This window comes from Meriones unguiculatus, chromosome 9 (assembly GCF_030254825.1).
Source record: "Meriones unguiculatus strain TT.TT164.6M chromosome 9, Bangor_MerUng_6.1, whole genome shotgun sequence".
NCBI lineage: Eukaryota > Metazoa > Chordata > Mammalia > Rodentia > Muridae > Meriones > Meriones unguiculatus.
The window spans coordinates 83,167,405-83,186,674 of NC_083357.1; the positions used below are offsets into that span (position 1 = coordinate 83,167,405).

At 37.6% G+C, this 19,270-nt stretch overlaps 1 protein-coding gene across 1 annotated transcript in view; it reads right to left on the bottom strand.

Annotated features, from left to right (window-relative positions):
* Nucleotides 1-19,270, bottom strand: part of Diaph3 (diaphanous related formin 3) — a 485,489-nt gene that overhangs the window by 330,784 nt on the left and 135,435 nt on the right. The window contains 2 exon segments of the mRNA XM_060391498.1: nucleotides 16,546-16,651; nucleotides 19,127-19,263. Coding sequence (XP_060247481.1) covers nucleotides 16,546-16,651; nucleotides 19,127-19,263 — 243 coding nt within the window.

Consider the following 19,270-nt stretch of genomic DNA (forward strand, 5'->3'; position numbering starts at 1 on the left):
TTGTTATTTAGCTTCTTTAGGTCTGTAAATTTTAGGGTGGTTATCCTATATATTTATGGCTAATATCATCTTATAAGTGAGTATATACCATGAGTGTCTTTCTGCTTCTAGGTTACCTCACTCAGGATGATCTCTTCTACTTCCCACCATTTGCCTGCAAATTTCATGATTTCCTTGTTTATAACTGCTGAGTATTTTTCCATTGTGTAAATGTGCCACAATTTCTGTACCTATTCTTCAATTGAGGGACATCTAGGTTGTATCCAGATTCTGGCTTTTAAGAATAAAGCTGCTATGAACATAGTTGAACAAATGTCCTTGCTGAATGGTAGAGCATCTTTTGGGTGTATACACATGAGTGTTATAGCTAGATCTTAAGGTAGCACTGTTCCCACTTTTCTCAGAAAGCACCAGATTGATTTCCAAAATGGCTGTACAAGTTTGCACTCCCACCACCAATGGAGAAGTGTTCCCCTTTCTCCATATGCACTCCACCATATGCTATAACTTAAGTTTTTGATCTTAGCCATTCTGATGGGTACAAGATGGAATCTCACAGTCATTTTGATTTGCATTTCCCTGATGACTAAGGATGTTCAGTTCAGCATTTCTTTAAGTGTTTCTTTGCCATTCAATATTCCTCTGTTAAGAATTCTCCACCCTGTGCATTCATGCCCCTCTCCATGGAGAAGGTGGAGGAAGAGAGGGATTGGGACAGGAGGAGGGAGGGAACCACACAGGGGATTCAAAGTGAATAAAGTGTAATTAATAAAGAATTTAAAAAAAAAGAATTCTCTGTTAAGCTCTGAATGCCATTTTTTAATTGGATTGTTTTGTTCCTGTTTAATTTCTTAAGTTCTTTATATATTTTTCAAATTTCCAAAGACTTCAAGTTCAACAAAGTCCTAAATATGGCTGATAAGGCTCCTATGAAAACATAAAACAAAACAAAACAAAGCTGAGTGGGGTTGTACATGCCTTTAGTGGCAGCTTTCAGGAGGCAGAGGCAGAGATTGGAATCTCTGTGAGATCCAGGTCACCCTGGTCCAGAACAGCCAGGGCTGTCACACAGAGAAACCCTGTCACAAAAAAAAAAAAAAAAAAAAAAACACGAATGGACAAACTATGGAATGAGTAAATAAAATGAATGAATGAATGAACAAACAACAAATATAAAAGGTGTGATACATTACATAGGTAATGGACGTTGCCTAAGTAAAGACAGGAATTTACTTTGTCAAGCAATCACTCCTATAACACAATAAAAATTCAAACTTACTGTATATTTACTAAGAATGTAAATTACATAGCTCACCATAATCAAATTTTTTCACCTACTTTTAAATTCTTGACTTTTTAATCCGTGAATGAAAGATACCTTTCCATCATCACAAATCCACATTTCAAAAAGGAAAAATGTTTCTCTCTAGAGAAGCAATGTACTTTTGTTGTTGATAGTTTTATTATTCTTCTATATCTACATTCTACCTCAAATCCAAAAAGAACTACTGGACTATTTATTAAAAAGAATAAGGAAATAAACAAAAAAAAACCCTTTAATGTACTAATTCCATATGTAAACATACATATACAGTTTTAATAAATTTTTCTTATATAGGTTGGCAGTGCTCACCCCAAGAGCCAAAGAATCCCTACCAAAAACCACAACAGCAGAAAAGAGGAGACCGCCTTTGAGTTTCCCAGGGCTGTTGAGAGAAAACATGCAGGTGATGCCCTTTATCCCTTAGAAGTGAGGAAGACATCATACATTTAAGAAACAGGTACAGAGATCATTGAGGTGGAACCAACCTGAATACCCGCTCCCTGAGGACTAGCTTTCATGCTACCACAGGGTGCCATACAAGCTTCCAAAGGAGGGAGGCAACCAACAATGCCACAGAACTATGATTCCTATGAAGCACATGAATGACCTAAAGGGTACTGAAACTCTAAGGGTGCAGTAGTGATAGGCATATGTTCATAGAAACAAACAGCTCTCTAATCGGAATTAAGACCCATTCAACAAGATGGAGACTATGCCTCGAACTAGAAACCTATATAACTGTTCAGTGCTAGTGAAGTAACAGTTACTAAAGGAGGAATCAACAACCACTAATTTACTGAAGCAAGTTAATCTCTGACAACAACTTAAACATTAGTCTCTTTGCAACAGATGGACACCACTATTTAAAAAAAAAATCACAACTAATCAAAATGCAGAGTTGTGGAGCCCAAACTGATATATATATATATAAAATTCATGCCCACTGCTAAGGTCCACGGAACACTGCAGAAGATGAGGAGGAGGAAAAAATGACTGAAAGGGAATGGGGGTGTTTGTTCTGATGTTGTGACTTCTAGTATTTCAGAGTAAAGTGTCACCAACAAGAGTACCCAAATGTGTGCCAAATGAGAAAAATACTAATGGACCTAATGGACATGTCAATGTGGATAGTGAAAAGCTGACAGGAACTCAACCCTATTAAAAGAGGCATAAGCAACAGAAGAAAGCTTGGGGCATGAGAGGTGGTGTTCAGTACCAAAAGGTCAGTCCTGAAAACATACATGCAAGTAACATAATACAGACTTAACAGACAATACTTAGTAACATATATCTAAGTATGTGCATGTAATAAAAAAGTTTATGTCTGTCAGTAAAAAAAGATGCCATGAATTTGAAAGAGAGTAGAGACTGGTATATGGAAGGCTTTGGAAGGAGAGGGGAAATATGTTATAATTAAAATCACAACAATAAAAAGGAGAGAAACAGGGTAAGAGTTTCTCTCTGGAGAAGTGTTCTTTGTTGCTGTTATTGTTGTTGTTGTGGATAATGTTATTTTTCTATGTCTGCATTCTACCCCAAGTCTAGAAGGGACTATTGGACTGCTGATCAATATGTTTAACCTCATGCTGTTCTCTAAATTGTCTTTTTTCCATCCCTTAAGGAAAGGTTTATGTGAATTTAAAATGCTGGTTTTGGATTAAGACACCAACAGGGGTCTCAGTTCATGCTGGTAGCAGTAACTCTTATATTTGATATCTAAACAGTAAAATCTGACCAGCCTGCCTCTACTGTCAAAATGTAAGATTGTTTAAAGTGAAGATGGAAAATAAAGCAGAAAAAAAAGGGAAAAAACACAGTTTAAAAAAACAGAAAACATAAAACAGTCAACCTCTACAGTACATATTCACTCAGCTGTAACCAGTTCATGTCAAAAAGCCAGATTTAAAATGCATTCTCTCTACTCCCTTGCCATTCTTACTTGGTACCCACACTTTTCTTTTTAGAAATACCTTGTAATTCTCAAAACTCTGAAATAGAGGAGGGAGGGAAGAGAAGATACAGGATAAAAACAATGATTTTTTTTCTTTTTTATATTTTTTTAAATATTAGTTAATTAACTTTGCATCCCAGCTGTATCCCACTCCCTCATTCCCTTCCAATCCCACCCTCCCTCCCTCATCTCCTCCTAGCCCCTTTCCAAGTCCACTGATAGGTGAGGACCACCTCCCCTTCCATCTGATCCTAGCTTACAGGTGTCTTCAGGGCTGGCTGCGCTGTCCTCCTCTGTGGCCTAGCAAGGCTGCTCCTCACTTAGGGGTGGGAGGAGGTCAAAGAGCCTGCCATTCAGTTCCTGTCAGAAATAGTCTCTGTTCCCCTTACTAGGGTACCCACTTGGATACTGAGCTACCAAGGGCTACATCCGAGCAGGGGTTATATCCATACATGGTCCCTGGTTGGAGAAACAGTCTCATGAAAGACCCCTGTGCCCAGATATATTTGGATCTTGTGGAGTTCCTGTCCTCTCCAGGTCATAATGTCTCCCCTTCTTTCATACAGTTCCGGGCACTCTGCTGAAGGTTTGGTTATAAGAAAGACAATGATTTTGCTGATTTTTCTATACTTGTTTAAATTCAGGGAAGCTACATCAGTCTCAGTCATCAAGGTTGTAGAAAAAAAAAAAGAAAAGCAGCAAAAGTAAACAAAATTAGTAGAAAATAGTGTCCAACAAGAACATAGATAGAGTAGGTAAAAGTAGCAAGCAATTAAAGAGCAGGAAGGCAAAGAATGACACAAATTATTTAGGAAAAGTAAGCGCAAAGATAATTTGCCCTACAAGAAAAAGTTGATGGTTAAATTATGTGATATATCTATGAAAATAATTCCCCAATTCTAATAATTTGACATAATCATGGCTTCTAATTACACCTTAATTAATCTAAATCACACAATGTATATGTAAGTATAAACCTGTACCTACAGCCTGATCTTATGAAAGCATTTTCCCAGTTGAAGTTCTCACCTTTCAAATAACTCTAACTTGTGTCAAGATGATATAAAACTACAAAGTACAACTCCCATATTCCTAGCATTCAAGAGACTGGGGGCGGAAACAAATTATGACTATGAGGCCAGTAAGTTAGGCCAAACTGAGCAACTTAGTAAAAGCTTACCTAAGGAGCAAAAAGAAAGAGAAAAATTGTCAAAACTACTCCAATGTTGGTATGGAAAATCCAAAGAGTAAATCGACTCTGATGGAAAAGACCACAGCTTTAATAATAAAGTTTAGGATTTCTACCATCACCAAACCCAAATTACTGGGAATTGAATCTAGAGCCTCTGGCATTCATTCTAGGCAACTGCTGAGCCACTGATGATCAATGTTTGGCTAATATTTTGAAACAGAGTTTCATTAAGTTGCCCTGGCAGACCTTCAGCTTGTGATCTAATCATTTTCCTGAGTCTGACTACCAACAGGTGGAAACACAGGCCTATACCACCAAAACCAGCTAGTGTCAAAAATCTGAAGTTGAAAATCTCTATTATCAGATTCAAAAATAAGCGAAAAATAAAACGTGGAAAGTGGATATAGACAATACTACTAGGATAAGAGATTTTATGCAATAAAACATGAAAACTAGTATTTCAAAATGGAATCATTTGAATAGTATAGAGAAAAAAAGGCATTTCTTTTTTTTTTTTTTTATTGTGGCATGTATACACAGAAATCTTTATTTTTGACATTGTATTTGCCTAACTTAACATTCCAACAAAAGTTAATAGAATTTGACAATTACATAACAATATAATTAGTGATAATTTTCCTCTTTCACTTGAAACTTTTTATATTACATTTTCTTTTTTTATTAGTAGTTTATTTTTTTTATTTTTTATTTTTTTTATCAGTTACATTTTATTAACTCTGTATCCCAGCCGTGTCCCGATCCCTCATTCCCTCCCAGTCCCTCCCTCCCTCCCTCATCTCCACCGTGCCCCTTTCCAAGTCCACTGATAGGGGGGACCTCCTCCCCATTCATCTGATCCTGTTTTATCAGGTATCTTCAGGACTGGCTGCAAAGCCCTCCTCTGTGGCCTAACAGGACTGCTCCTCCTTAATTTGTAGGTTGTGCAGATCATGAATAGAGGGGCTCTAGGAAAGTAGAAGGAAACAGATTGGGAGGATCATAGAGTCCTACATGAAGGAAAGCATGATGAATTGTGTCAAAATGCAACTATAGGGAAATTTTTTTTTTCTCCAGAGGGCAGACTGACTGTTCAACTGCCAAACACCTACCTTTTCCAGTATAAGCAAACAGTAAACAAAGCATACAATTCAAACTGACTCCAAATTATTCTCTTTGTTGCTCCAAATGTATCATTGTAAAAGAGAAATACTACACTTTGACCATGGGTTAAGCTTTCCTACAGAAGGACACATATATTTAATTGTTATGGAGAAGATTCAGTTCTAAAGTTTCAAAAGCAAATACTATAAGCTCATTTGATCACTCTCTTCCCCAATTATCAAGACTTCTTCTTTCATGAACAAAGGAGTCTTTAGCACAATTACTACCTGGTAGGTTTGGCAGGAAGGTCAAGTTTCCACTCCTGGATTAAGTACAGTTGATTTCTTCTAGAGTGACTGCAGCATAAAGACATACCACCAAGAAGTGAGACGCACAGCACATATAACAGCAAGACAAATACCAGTGCTGTCATGAGTCAGATGGTAAAGGCATAACTAGAGACAACAATATAAATACAATAAACAGACAATTTCAAACTACTTAATATATAGGATGAAATCCCGCAAAAGCAATCCCAAAAACAAGTCAAATGATAAAGAAAAATCATTAGAATTAGAAAGAGGTTGACAAGACAGAGGGGCTGGGCCATTGCATAAACAAAGAGGTTTCCTGGCCTTGGATGTCAGAAAAAGATTCTTCAAATACAGACATACCTACCCAAATTCCTTCCGGTACACAACTCACTACTATCACTCACTATGCTCAACCCACAATGTGAGAAAAAAATAATGTATATTTAACCTTTGTCTTCTGACCCTTTGTGTACAAATATGCTTAAGCATAAAATTCACAGTTCATTATTAACAAATGTGGTATACACAGCCATCCACAAGGCACGTCCAATTTTTCAAAGGCCACAAGAGCAGAGATAACTATGCAGAAAGAATTTAGAATGCAGTCTACTCAGAAGGAAAGTGAGCTGTCTTCAGAAAGGCCAGCCTGAGTCAACATGTTCTTTCTGGACATAAGCAGATGTTTTGGTAAATAGACCTATGGCTAGACCAAGTGTGCAAAAGCATGCTTCGGAAGTTCAAACCAGACTGGAAACAAGTACTGGAAAATAATCAAATAAAAATTCAATGAGATCTGGGAATACTCACTATCTGGGCCTGGAAGACACAGTTTCAGCTGTTATTCATCTACCCTATACCCTACGGCAGAAGCCATCCGTCTCTCTATGCACAATCAAATTTCACATTTGTCAAGATGACTAAGTGATACTTATAAAGAGTTATCTCCACGATATAAAAGGCTTTAATTTTTAAAAATATATATGTCAATTAATTCAGAAAAAACTAAAGAGACTACATAATGTACATAAGCACAGAAACAGTAATGTGTATCAAAGTAAAGCTCTAGAATCTTATTTATATTCCCAATTAAATGTTCAATAAATGATAGATATGGTAAGAGAAAGTGGAAAAAAAAAGAGAATGTGAAATAAACCAGCCACATAAACATATGCCCTATTCACAAATGCAGAAAAATGAACTGCGGTACTAAGGGGCTAGAATTTATATGAACTGAAAGACGAAACACAAACACATTTTTAGAAATATTATTTAGAGACATTTAGCCTCCTCTTGAAACATCATTAAATTTTTCCACATCCTCCAGTGCATTTTGTGGAAACTACTACTAATATATATATATTTTATATCAATTGGTAGGTGGCTGTAAAAAATGGAGCATAACCTTCTTAAGGGCAGGAGCATATGTCCTTCACCTTCTTTAGGTCCAAGAGCTGGCACAGCTAACTGGTTCTATTTAAGAGCAGCGACCTCCTTTACGGCATTGGTAGAGTTTATCTTTCTAATATCCATAATAGCATTCAGAGAAGGTGTGTGTTCTGAGTGCTCCAAATACAAGCTCAGGTTCCAGATATTTTAATACTACCTGATACTAGATGTACTCCACATGTTAATGGGTGTTCACATTAGAATGCTATTTGAGTGTCAATGTCTGACTGTAAAAGCATGTAGCAGTGTTATAGAGTCTTCTACTTGACTCATGGTTATGCAGTGATCCTATTGAAGCAAAGCTAAATGTAAGAGGCAGTCAAAACAAAGACCAGTTAGCAGAAACTGCTTTGTGCATCCTTCTGAGATTCCCTAACTACAGATCTAAAGTTACACTCTCTACTAAGATCCTTCGTTATTTGGCCTTTCATATATGTTACAATGCCATGTTAGAAATTAAAATTACTTTTTTAAAAGAAATAGAAAACCAAAATATGATTATGTTGGGGGAAATTGCTAATTTGCTTAAAAGTTTTAATAAAACAGGCTTTGAGGTGAGGGGAAGGACATTGAAGGGACAGAGAGAATAAATCAACCAGCCACATAAACTTTGACTTATTTCAATTTGAACAATGACAAATTATAAAGGAGGATGATTACAAATCATGGAATATTTTATTTCCTTTGAATTATTTTAATGGATTAAAAATCATTATAAGGAAAAAATTCTCAATTTTTAAATTTAAATAAATCCTGTTTTGTTTTGTTTTTCTTAATTTTCCAAGACAGAAAAATGAGGACAAATAAATTTTAAAATATCTACTCTGTAACTGGCCTGAAGGAAATTTACATGCAACAAGTTTTCTTCAGGTTCAGAAAAGATTTCATTGTATTTTCATGAGCCACAAAAAAGCCAACCCTCTATAACTGATCATAGGCAACAAAACTAGCCTTCAGCCCCATATGCTACCTGTGAGGCCCATGGTGGCTTCTCAAGTCATGCCCTCTTCACAGACTCCTCTCAGAGTTCATCTGAGTAAACACATCAGGTAAATGGATACAGAACATAAAGGACTGTGCCTCAAGAACCTTCAAATGCCCATGACAAGCTTTTCTGGCTCTCCAGATAGCTTGAAACACTTCTGAGCTCTTCCTTCATTGTTTCCCTCATGCAGGTCAAACCATCACAACTCTCCAAGTTGCCTCCAACCCACTCCAGATGCCCTCATAGGCAGCTCCAGTGGGCACCTCAGCATCCAACCTCTTACTTTCTAGACCATCCTGACTAGCACAACCTTGATTCACAAAGCAAGTTTCAACAAAAATATCCTACTGATTATCTCATTTGTAATCACTATAACAACAATGTGATACTTTGTTCATGTTCCTACTTTTCCTGGGTTCTCTGTATGGGAATGTGCTCTGCATTTCCCTATGTTGTTTTGTGTTAAGAGCATGTGCATATCAGACACCTTAATAAGGCCGGAGGAGCTTTCCTCTAGTAAGAGTTCCAGATGCCAAATGTTGCACAATACAACTTTCTTTTGTTTCTCTGGACCATTCATCCTAGACTGGAGAAATATTCACCATCTATGACCACATCAAGGATAAAATAAATGTTATCAGGGTAGCCTAAAAAGCATCAAGACAAGGTGCTTGTTAACAGCATGAATGTATTTAATGACATTGTACTGTATACTAAAACATGTATACAATGGTAGATTTCACTGTATTTTGCTTCAATGAAGGGGACCTGAAAAGAACAGTTATCTATATATATTTCAAGAAAATTGATGAAATTGTAAGATCTGGGTTATTTTAGAAAAGCATAAACCAAGGAAGAAACCACAAACCCAGCCAGTTTTCAGTATGAGTACTCTTGGTCAAATCTTTTAAAATGTAGAGGCAGTTAACTAAGATGATGTAAATATGTTTAGAGTGAGCAAGCCCAAAATCTAAGGCTATAGATTCACAACAACATATCAAAGATACTAACTTTGTTCCTCTCAGAAATAGGTTTCCCTATCTTTCCCTTACCCAAATTTGTTTTCCAACCAAAGAGAACAGAGTTTTCTTCCCCCATAATTCAGAAACTTTGGTCAATGTGCTTTCTTTTTACTGAATAACTAATGCAGAGGAAGTGGTCTTGTACCACACAAGCTAAAGTAGTGAAGCCTTCATTCTATTCAATCTGAATCCAGAATACAATGAATACATTAATAAGACTGCCCAGGGCTCTTTGCTGAGATTGATACTCCAATATGGACCATGCATGGAGATAACCTAGAACCCCTGCACAGATGTAGCCCATGGCAGCTCAGTATTCAAGTGGGTACCATAATAAGGGGAACAGGGACTGTCTCTGACATGAACTGATTGGACTGCTTTTTGATCAGGCCACAGAGGAAGACAATGAAGCAACTCCTGATGAGACCTGATAGACTAGGATCAGAAGGAAGGTGAGGAAGACCTCCCTAATCAGTGGACTTGGGGAGGGGCATGGGTAGAGGAGGAGGACAGTGGGACTGGGGGAGGGGGAAGGGGAGGAGCCTCAGGGGGGATACAAAGTGAATAAAGTGTAATTAATAAAAATTAGAATAAAAAAATTTTAAAAAAGGAGTCTAAACTATCAAGAATGAAGGCAAACCAAAAAGGCGGCACTAGGAGGGTCAGGAGTTTGTTCTCTATCATAAGACAATTTCCTGGAGTCATTCTCAATTCGGGAGGAATACAATGGAAGCACTTGCATGTTTTACTCTAGAAAACGTCTTGTTTTACTTTGGTTTGTTTTTTTGAGACAGAATTTCTCTGTGTAGCACTAGCTGTCCTGGATTCACTTTTGTAGACCAGGCTAGCTGTGAACTCATAGAACTGTGACTGCCACTGTCTCCCGAGTGCTGGGATTGAAGGAATACACCATCACTACCAGTCTTTTCCTAAGCAACTCTTATCTCAAAGCATCTTAGAAAGAAGAGATGACACCTTCTTCCAAGAAAAGAACAGATAAACTCCTGATTTTGGTGTCCCCCTTTGGCAATGCTTACAGTTCATTTGAAAAGACAACAGTTCAAAAAACTCAATGTCGCTTTCCTAGAGCACATCCCGTCATCACCCCCCCCCAAAAAAAATCCCTGTGCATTGTAAAAGGAAACTCCAGCTTCTTCAAACATCCTGCAGAACATCCTTCCACACCCCTCAGTGTCTGCCATAAACTGCATTGCAACACTATCAGTGTATCGTCTGAGAGATGGGGAACCACATAGCCAAAAATGGAACATTTGGGCTGTCTTCAGACAGATGCTCCAAGAAGATAAAGAATTGGGCAATGGAAGGCCATTATACAGTGTTGTCTCCATATAACCCTTTCCATTTAAGGCTCCAAGTGAATGCTCTTAAACACAATGAAACTTTCTAAGAGTATTAGGTACAACTTCACTCGACTATATTAGGTGGGAGGTGAAAATTAATTTGGTGGAACATTATATATAATCATGAAAGATGTTGAAATACTTATTAAAACAAAACAGTACAGCAGGAGCCTTAGGAAACTCTGGAGAAGGTCTGGCTACCTCAGCAGCACTGGGAAACTTCTTCGAAGGAAAAGTGATTCACCAAATATATCCTATAATCAGTTATCCTTACAACAGAAGACAAACAGCCAAGATGCTTTGACTTTCCCCTGATTTGAGCTATGTGGCCAATGACTTCATATAAGTCATGGACAGCATTCTGGTCAGCTTCAAGTCTCTGGCCTGCGTTAATATAAAGACTGTATGAGATTTGTTTCTTCAAACACCTTCTGCAAATATTCCAATACTTACCATATACAGTATGAGCTTCACAGGATTTTAAATGGGGCTGATGGAGCTCATACTGGGCCTACTGCTAGCAAGTCTTCTGTGGGATGAGGAGATTTTTCAAGGAATAAGGCACTTGCCCTACAAGCATGAAGACTAGAGGTCAGATGCCCAGAATCCATTTAAATCCTAGGCAAACATGACAGCACCCTATAATCCCAGCTCTAAGGAGGCAGACACAAGGAATCTCTGAGTAAACTGTCTAGGGAGAATAGCCAAAATTGGTGACCTCTAGGTTCACTGAGAGGCCCTGCTTTAATACATAAAAAGAAGAGTGCTAGATTTTGGATTTAGAATATAGATACAAAAGGCAGGAAAAAAAAAAGATTCTGATCTAAACAAATGAGACTGTGTTTATCAGAGTAGACACAAGCATGGAGGGTCTGTGGTAGAGAGGAGCATTTGTACTTTATATAGAGGTTTGAGAATTAAAAAGTTGATCAAGTGTGGGGGCCTAAGTGAGCATCTGTGTCTCTTCTTCCTGGAACTGTTTACTCAAGCAAGTCATACTATCTGGAGAAACAGGTGGTCTCAGCAAATGGTCCTTTCTAGGCTGTAGCCTACTGACCAATGGTTAAGCAAATTCAACTCTAATCTCATAGGAATCCTGTTTTTACAACCAGGGTTCTATATCAGGGAGATATTAGGAAAGATAATCTATCAAACTTTAGGCCTCGACAAGTATGCACATAAATGGAAACAACCCAAGCATACATTTGCCTATAAATGCAAAGACGCACACACACATGAAGGAAAAAGGGGGGGGGGGATCCTTCTGAGTTTGAACTAATTACCCATTAAGCTGACCAACTAAGTCAGTTTTTATATTTTCAAATTTCCAGGCATGGGTCCAGAATGAAGTTATCAGAGCACATCCCATGAGGTGGAGGAGAGTTGCACTAGGCTCTTAACACACTCTAGAGGGCAAATACGAAGAAGAAAAGTCAAATACCCACAAAAAAAAAAAAAAAAAAAAAACTGAGTCAGCCTTTGAACCCGTATAAATCAGTCAGCCCTGATTAACAGAAAACATTTCAACAGACTCTCCACTCTTGGATAATGCTTCTGATGCCTCAGCGAGTACACCTTGGGCAGCAAGATAACAAAAATCCATGTACCAAGAAAAGAATAAAGGAAAGGAGAAATGGTAGTGGGAATCACAGACTGGATAATCTATACTGATTCTAATCTTTCTCAAAGAAACATGAGGCCAACATGAATGGACATTCACAGAAGATGGGATAACGTGACAGGCAAGAGAGCTATGGCAGGTTTGTCTGCCCAAGTATCCCCAGTACCAGTTTGAGCAGCATCAGAAGTGGTTTTTTTTTTTTTTTATTGGGACTTCCCTGTGACATTTCTCCTCTGTATTATACTGGATGGTATGTTACTTACATAAACTCTCTAGGCCTTCCAGAAATTCTATAAAACACTCAGTTTCATTTTCTGCATAAATGGTCCTAAATGGATTAGGCTGTTTGCAGCTGAAAGGCTCTTTCTGATATATTTGAAATGAGAAACTATTATACATTTACTTCAAGTCTAATGTTTTTACTTTTAATCTATTTCCTAAAAATAAAACTAAGGCCTGAAAGATAATCGTTAAACCATGCCAGGCATACAGTTTGTAGTTTCTTTCTAGACGATATCAAATGGAGAAAAACATACTTCATTCTATCATAATCACAGTCAGAGAAACAATCTTTATGATCAGACTACAAATAAAAACCTAACAGTTTCCCTTTAAGACATACATTATCAGAAATAATCTTATCAATAAAATATCCTCATTATTCTTTATTAACTTCCATTTTCTCCAACTTAGAAGGAAACAATTGGTTTGTACTTTAGTGGCAAAAAGTTTTATTTTTAATTTGGTGGTTTGCTATTATCACCCACACTAGTTCATTTTAATAAATGCAAATTACATAGCTAATAGAATAAAGTGGGCACTTAGAACAACAGCTTTATAGGAAAACACAGCTAGGTAATTCTAAACTGTGTCCTATTTGTGGAAAACTCAGAATTTCATCAAAGACAAGTGTGTTTTATATTATATTACTATAATATGTGTGGTTAGAAAGAGCATACCCAGTAATATTCCCCTAAAATTAAATCTGCTTTATGTTTTTATTTAAGGGGTAGTAAATTGGCTTAGTGGAAGAGGACACCTTTTATTCCTAAGGTTGACATTTGTTAGGTACTTTATACCTTAGATTTAATAACCAGAAGCCTCAACCAAGAAGTAAAATCCTTTGCTGGGCATGGCAACATGCACACTTAATCCCAGCACTCCAGAAGCAGAAGCAGGTAGAGCTCTGCAAGTTCAAGGCCAGCATGGTCTGTATGGAGACCTCCAAAACATCAAGGCTTACATGAAAGATGATAGATGGGTGGATGGATGGATGGATGGATGCACACGCACGCGCGCGCACACACACACACACACACACACGGATGGATGCATAGGTAGACAGATACAGGTCAAACCTGGGCTACAGGGAGATGGCTTAGTGGGTAAAGCCATTACTGAGCAAGCATTAGGATCTGAGTTCAGATCTCCAGAACCCACATACAGATGCACACAATGGCATATCTCTAATCCCAGTGCTCCTTCATCAAGTTGGGAGACAGAGAAGACTCCTTGAAAGCCCAGAGACCAGCTAGCCTGTCACAGCTGTGGAAAACAAGAAACCCCATCTCTAACAAGGTGAAAAGCAAGGATAGGACTGACACTGAAAGATACTCTCTGACCTCCAGAAATGTGCTGTGATCCATACAAACCAAAAGAAAGATAGGCAGACAGGCACAGGCATAGGCACACATACACACACACACACACACACACACACACACACACACCACTCTGCATGTGTGCCAAACAAACGTACCACAAAGTAAAAATTATTTAATAAGGAAAACAAGAATTTAGAGTAGTTCCTTCAACCATCTACTTACTCTTAATCTCTAGAGTACAAAATTATTCTGAATGTATTAAAAAAACAAAATGAACCAGATTTAAATGATGATAATAAAATGTCTCACATCATGATGAAAACTAAGCTGTAAGGACTATGTCAAATTACTTATTTCAAAATATAGAGAGAGCACCAAAAATTTAGTAATATTAATAACTGTAACAAAATATACATTTCGTGCATACATCCTATAACAGTTTCCTAAAAGCCAATTCAAGTGTAAGCAGCCATCTCTACCGTGGCAAAAACTTCTCAAGAACTGCATCAAACCTTTGATTGATACATCTGTCAAAAAAAACATGTTCTACTGTACCTCTAATCACTTATCAATAAACAAGACAAATAAGTCATAATTTTAAAATTAATCATCTCTACAAAGGCTCAAAGGAGCATCATTTGTAACAGTGCAATAGAAACACTAAATGACAAAAAAAAATAGAGAGATAGTAATACACATTCCAACATGGATAAATCTTTGAAAAAAAGGCAGATAATCTAGCCATACACTGGGCATAATAATGCATACCTTTAATTCCAGCATTTGGGATACAGAGGCTGGAGGATCTCCGTGAGTTTGAAACCAGCCTGGTCTACAGAGTGAGTCCCTGGAGAGCTAGAGCCAGAGCTATATAGTGAGACCCTGTCTTGCAAATAGCAACAACAAAAATTAGAACCTAGGTACAAAGAGCCAAGTGCATGTGAAATGTCTGAGATATGCAAATGTGTCTAGACAGAAAGGAAGCATCCTTTCTGACAAAATTAAGCGAGGACAAAATTAAGGAGTTATGGTTAAAAAAGATTTTATCTAGGAGCACTGAAAATAACTAAAATTGTTAACAGCTAGAGGTATACATTTCAATATATAAAAGACCCTACACTCCCTCCCCAAAAGCCCTATATAGATAAATGACATCATATGTGAACTTCACACAAATAAAACTTTTTTTTCCCCCAGAGCTAAGGACTGAACCCAGGGCCTTGCTATACCACTGAGCTAAATCCCCAACCCCCAAATAAAACTTGTTAATTACCTGAAAATTATTCGAATTTTAAATACATGCAATTTTTGAAATGCACTAAGTCTTAATCTTTAGACAGGAAGGAAATGTAAAACCGCCACTGAAATTGGCATCAGATGGCAAACAATAAGACAAACTAAATTAGAAAAGAGATAAAAAGAAAAAGTAAGAGCGTGAAAGGAAGGGGCAGGACAGTAGGAGGAAAAGAGGCAGAAGAAAGCAAAAGGGCAAAGGAACAGGAATCACAGGCAAACAAGGCAAGCCCAGCCTGTGAAGCATGCAGTGGTCAGTAAGAGGATGTTGGTGAGCCCCAACTCATCGCCCTCAGCAAGACAAGAGTCAAGGTCAAGGGGAACCCTGTCTACTGATCTTCAATCCTCCCTGCCCCCAAGAGTAATGAGTCCAGTGAATCCAGCAACAGGACTACGAAAGCATGTCATGGGACATTACAAGAAAAGTCCATTAGTCTCACAATTCAAATATCTTCTGATTTTTCTTGAAATAACCTCTAGAAAATTAAATTTTAACTTGATGCTTTTAAGTTTTAAGACTCTGATCTTCTATTCCTTTCACACTTAGAAACAAATCAACAAGAGCCACACCATATATAGGCCTCTTTTATAAAACACCTGTAATATTTTCTATATAAAAACTGTTTTATATTATTTAATGCATATTTCTTCCATGTCATTCAGCATACTATTATCTACACAATGTAGTGTTAAATCACTGAAGGAGCCTTTTAAAATTCCCAAAAATAAAATCATAGCTAGGCCTACTTTTTAGCTGAAAGCCAGGAAAAGCTATTATCCCAAATGCAGGAGGTGGAAGCACCAGAATTGCCACCAAGTTCAAGGCCTATCAGGGTTACATAAAAATTTGATGATAACAATAACATTGCTTTACTACTTTTAAACAATAATTAAATACATATTATTGTGTTTGTATATTGAAATGTTAAAAGCTGTGAGGAGGGAAAATTTCAAGAATGATCTGTTACCTTGAGCCTCACTATTATTTTCAGATACTCCCAATATCAGTTATAAAATCCACAATAATTACACGTCATATTTCATGTAGCTGAAAATGCCTTAAATTAAAAATAATTGCAGAAAAATCACAGGACTATCGTAATGTAAGTTAACAGTTAGAAAATCAACCTAAGAAAGAAATCATGGGTCTTCACAAATACATCTGTAAGATGTTATGAGAATACAAACTTGAATTCTATATTCATTAAATATAAAAAATAAAAGGGCATTTGTAGTTACATAATGCTTATATAAAATTCAACCACAAGATAGTTCCAACCAACACACAGGATATATCACTCAAAATTAGACTTTTAAAGCATGACACCTACTTGCAGTTGCACTGAATTGTGCCGAAGGCCTTCCACAATGGCAAAAAATCTGTCAATTTTTCTTTCTTCTCCAGCCGAAGTCAAGGCTTCTAACACTTCTTCAAGGCTATCAGAAATTTGGAGTCTATTAATTAAACTGCAAGGATCATAAACAAAAAGGGCATAATACAATCAATTTACCCTGTTGTGTAATTCAATGGGCCCAGGAAACAGTGGCATTTAGAAGTAGCTTACCGAGTTCATGCCATTATTGTAAGTACTAACTATACAAATTAGTGGGATTCACTGTGACAGTTCCATGCACACATACCACATTGATCACATCCGTCTTCCCTACACTTTCTTTTACCCCACTTCTCCTTCTCCTCAGGTTTTCAACCACTTCCCTAAGTTCCTAATCTTCTAATTTTACATTAGCTCCTTTTCTACCACTGGTATTCACTTGAGGGAAAGCATGAATTATCTGTCTTTCTGTCTAGAAGACACTGCTCTAAGCACACATTTTGATTTTTTTTTTTTCCTGGCAACATCTTGTGAAGGCGTCCATCAAGATCTATAAAACACCATAGGTCAGGTACTATTTGGACCATTTTTGCCAATATAAACTGACACTGGGTTTTTATTTTTACTGTTTGATACATAAAACTGTACAGTATGAGTGATGCGTCAAAGGCATGCTCGTGCTATATAATGTAAAATCAGGAAAAGCACATCTACCTCCTCACATGTCATTCTCTTGTGATAACATGTAAAACCTTCTTTAAAACACGCACTACCATTTTCTAGAATAAACATACCATGGAGTTTAATGCAGTGAGTATGTTATTAGCTAATAGAAATAAGCAATTAAAGCAGAAAAGGGGTGAACAACTTGTCCACAGTATAACAACTTCTCCAAAGCGATGCATGGATCTAAAATCTGGCAGCCTATGAAGCAAGCTTGAAATGATCTCAGCCAACACATAATGTCCCTCAAATAATGACAGTCAAAAACAAATAGTAGCAAAATACAATAAATAATTAAAAGTAAGATATAGCATTGATGAAAAGATCACCTTCCCTTAAAAATGTAAATTCATCATCTATGAATGAAAACATGCAGCCCTAAATGTTACTGAATCACTCTGACGGTCATTTCAACATCAAGGAACAACAAAAATAATATAGAAGGGCTGAGAACGGAGCTCGGTAGCAGAGAGCTTGCCTGCCACGTGTGAGGCTCTGAGGTTGATTCCCAGCACTGAAAGAAGTAGGAGGAGAAAAAAATATGAGGAAGACGATGAAGAAAGATGAGGAAAGATAAAGTAAATAGAAAAGGAAGGGGGGAAAGAAAACAAGAAGGGCATGAAAGGAAAACGTGAAAGAACAAGAAAAGAAAGGCTGAGTTGAAGACAAGCCAACAGAGAGAAAAGAGAATGAGAAGAGAGCAGAGCGCAGTTACTGAAAGAAATGGTAACAGAGACTAAAAGGAAAGACAGAAGGAAAGCGCAGTATCATACATCAACACACAGAGCACATTCCACCTCTTTAGATTTGCACACCAAAATCTAAACAACCTTTCTAGATTGGGAAAGTTATGAAACTGGATGCTTGACTTCCTCTGTGCCTAGGACCACAGGTCAGATTAGCTAAATGACTGCTATAGACACACAAAATGTGTGTCTAAGTAGCCAACTACAGCCACACATAGTCAGCTCAGACCCTGCTCGAGCAGGATTGCCCAAGGCTGCCTCTCCCATGAAGGCAGACGTTCCACTGAAGAGGACTCAGACTAAGATCACATTGCACCAATACATCAGGAGGCCTGGAGTTGCATGCTGAGAGCTGCACATCTCTCCTAGTATCAGAGTGTCCATCTCCCAGGAAGAACTTCCCAGCAGCTCTGACCCACAGGAGAATCTAGGGTTGTTTTGCTTCTGCACACTTCTTGCTCAACACTCCAATTCTTCCTCTATTCAAGCAAAAACCTAATGTCCAGGAACCTCATGTATACATGATCCATCCCTGGACCCTGATGCCAGTAGACACCTTGATGAACATTCCTTTCTCTGCTTTTCAGCATCACCCCACTCTATGGCTTCTTGGAACCAGGGCCAACCTTTAGGCCTTTGGAAATAATAGAGCCAGGACTCTGTTTCAATGCTCTGGTAGTTATAAGCACTGTCTTTGTTCTTTGGTTGTGGAGCTTTAAGTACTATTACCTATTCAACTCATCACGTCTTACATATAAATTTTCAAAAAGAAGTGTACTTGTTTTTAGAAAAGTTAGGCATGAATCACAATTTAATTAATTGCATATAAAAAAGAATTAGACAGTAAAAAGAACCCACCTGTACATTTTCACCCTCTGCTTAGAATTTTTATTAAGGGTTGAACTTAAAGCTTAAATAAACATAATGGGGAAATCAGTTGTTCACAGGATTATTTTAGGCTCCTAACTAACAATTTGATTAACAAAATGATTGGACAAATATTTTAATTATGCAAATAAGAAACTGACCCAACTCCCCCCAAATAAATCATCATTTAAATTTTAAGCCTCTGTAAATTACCCGACTCAGGGCAAAGGGTGGAAACTCACGTGCTTTCCTCCCCAACAATGCACACTGCAGACAGAAGCTTCACCACGTCTGCCATCATAGTGGGCTGCTTGGGATCCATGGCTTTTGCCAACAAGGAAAGGCTCCTCTCTTCACTCATAATTCTTTCTAAACCATACTATAAC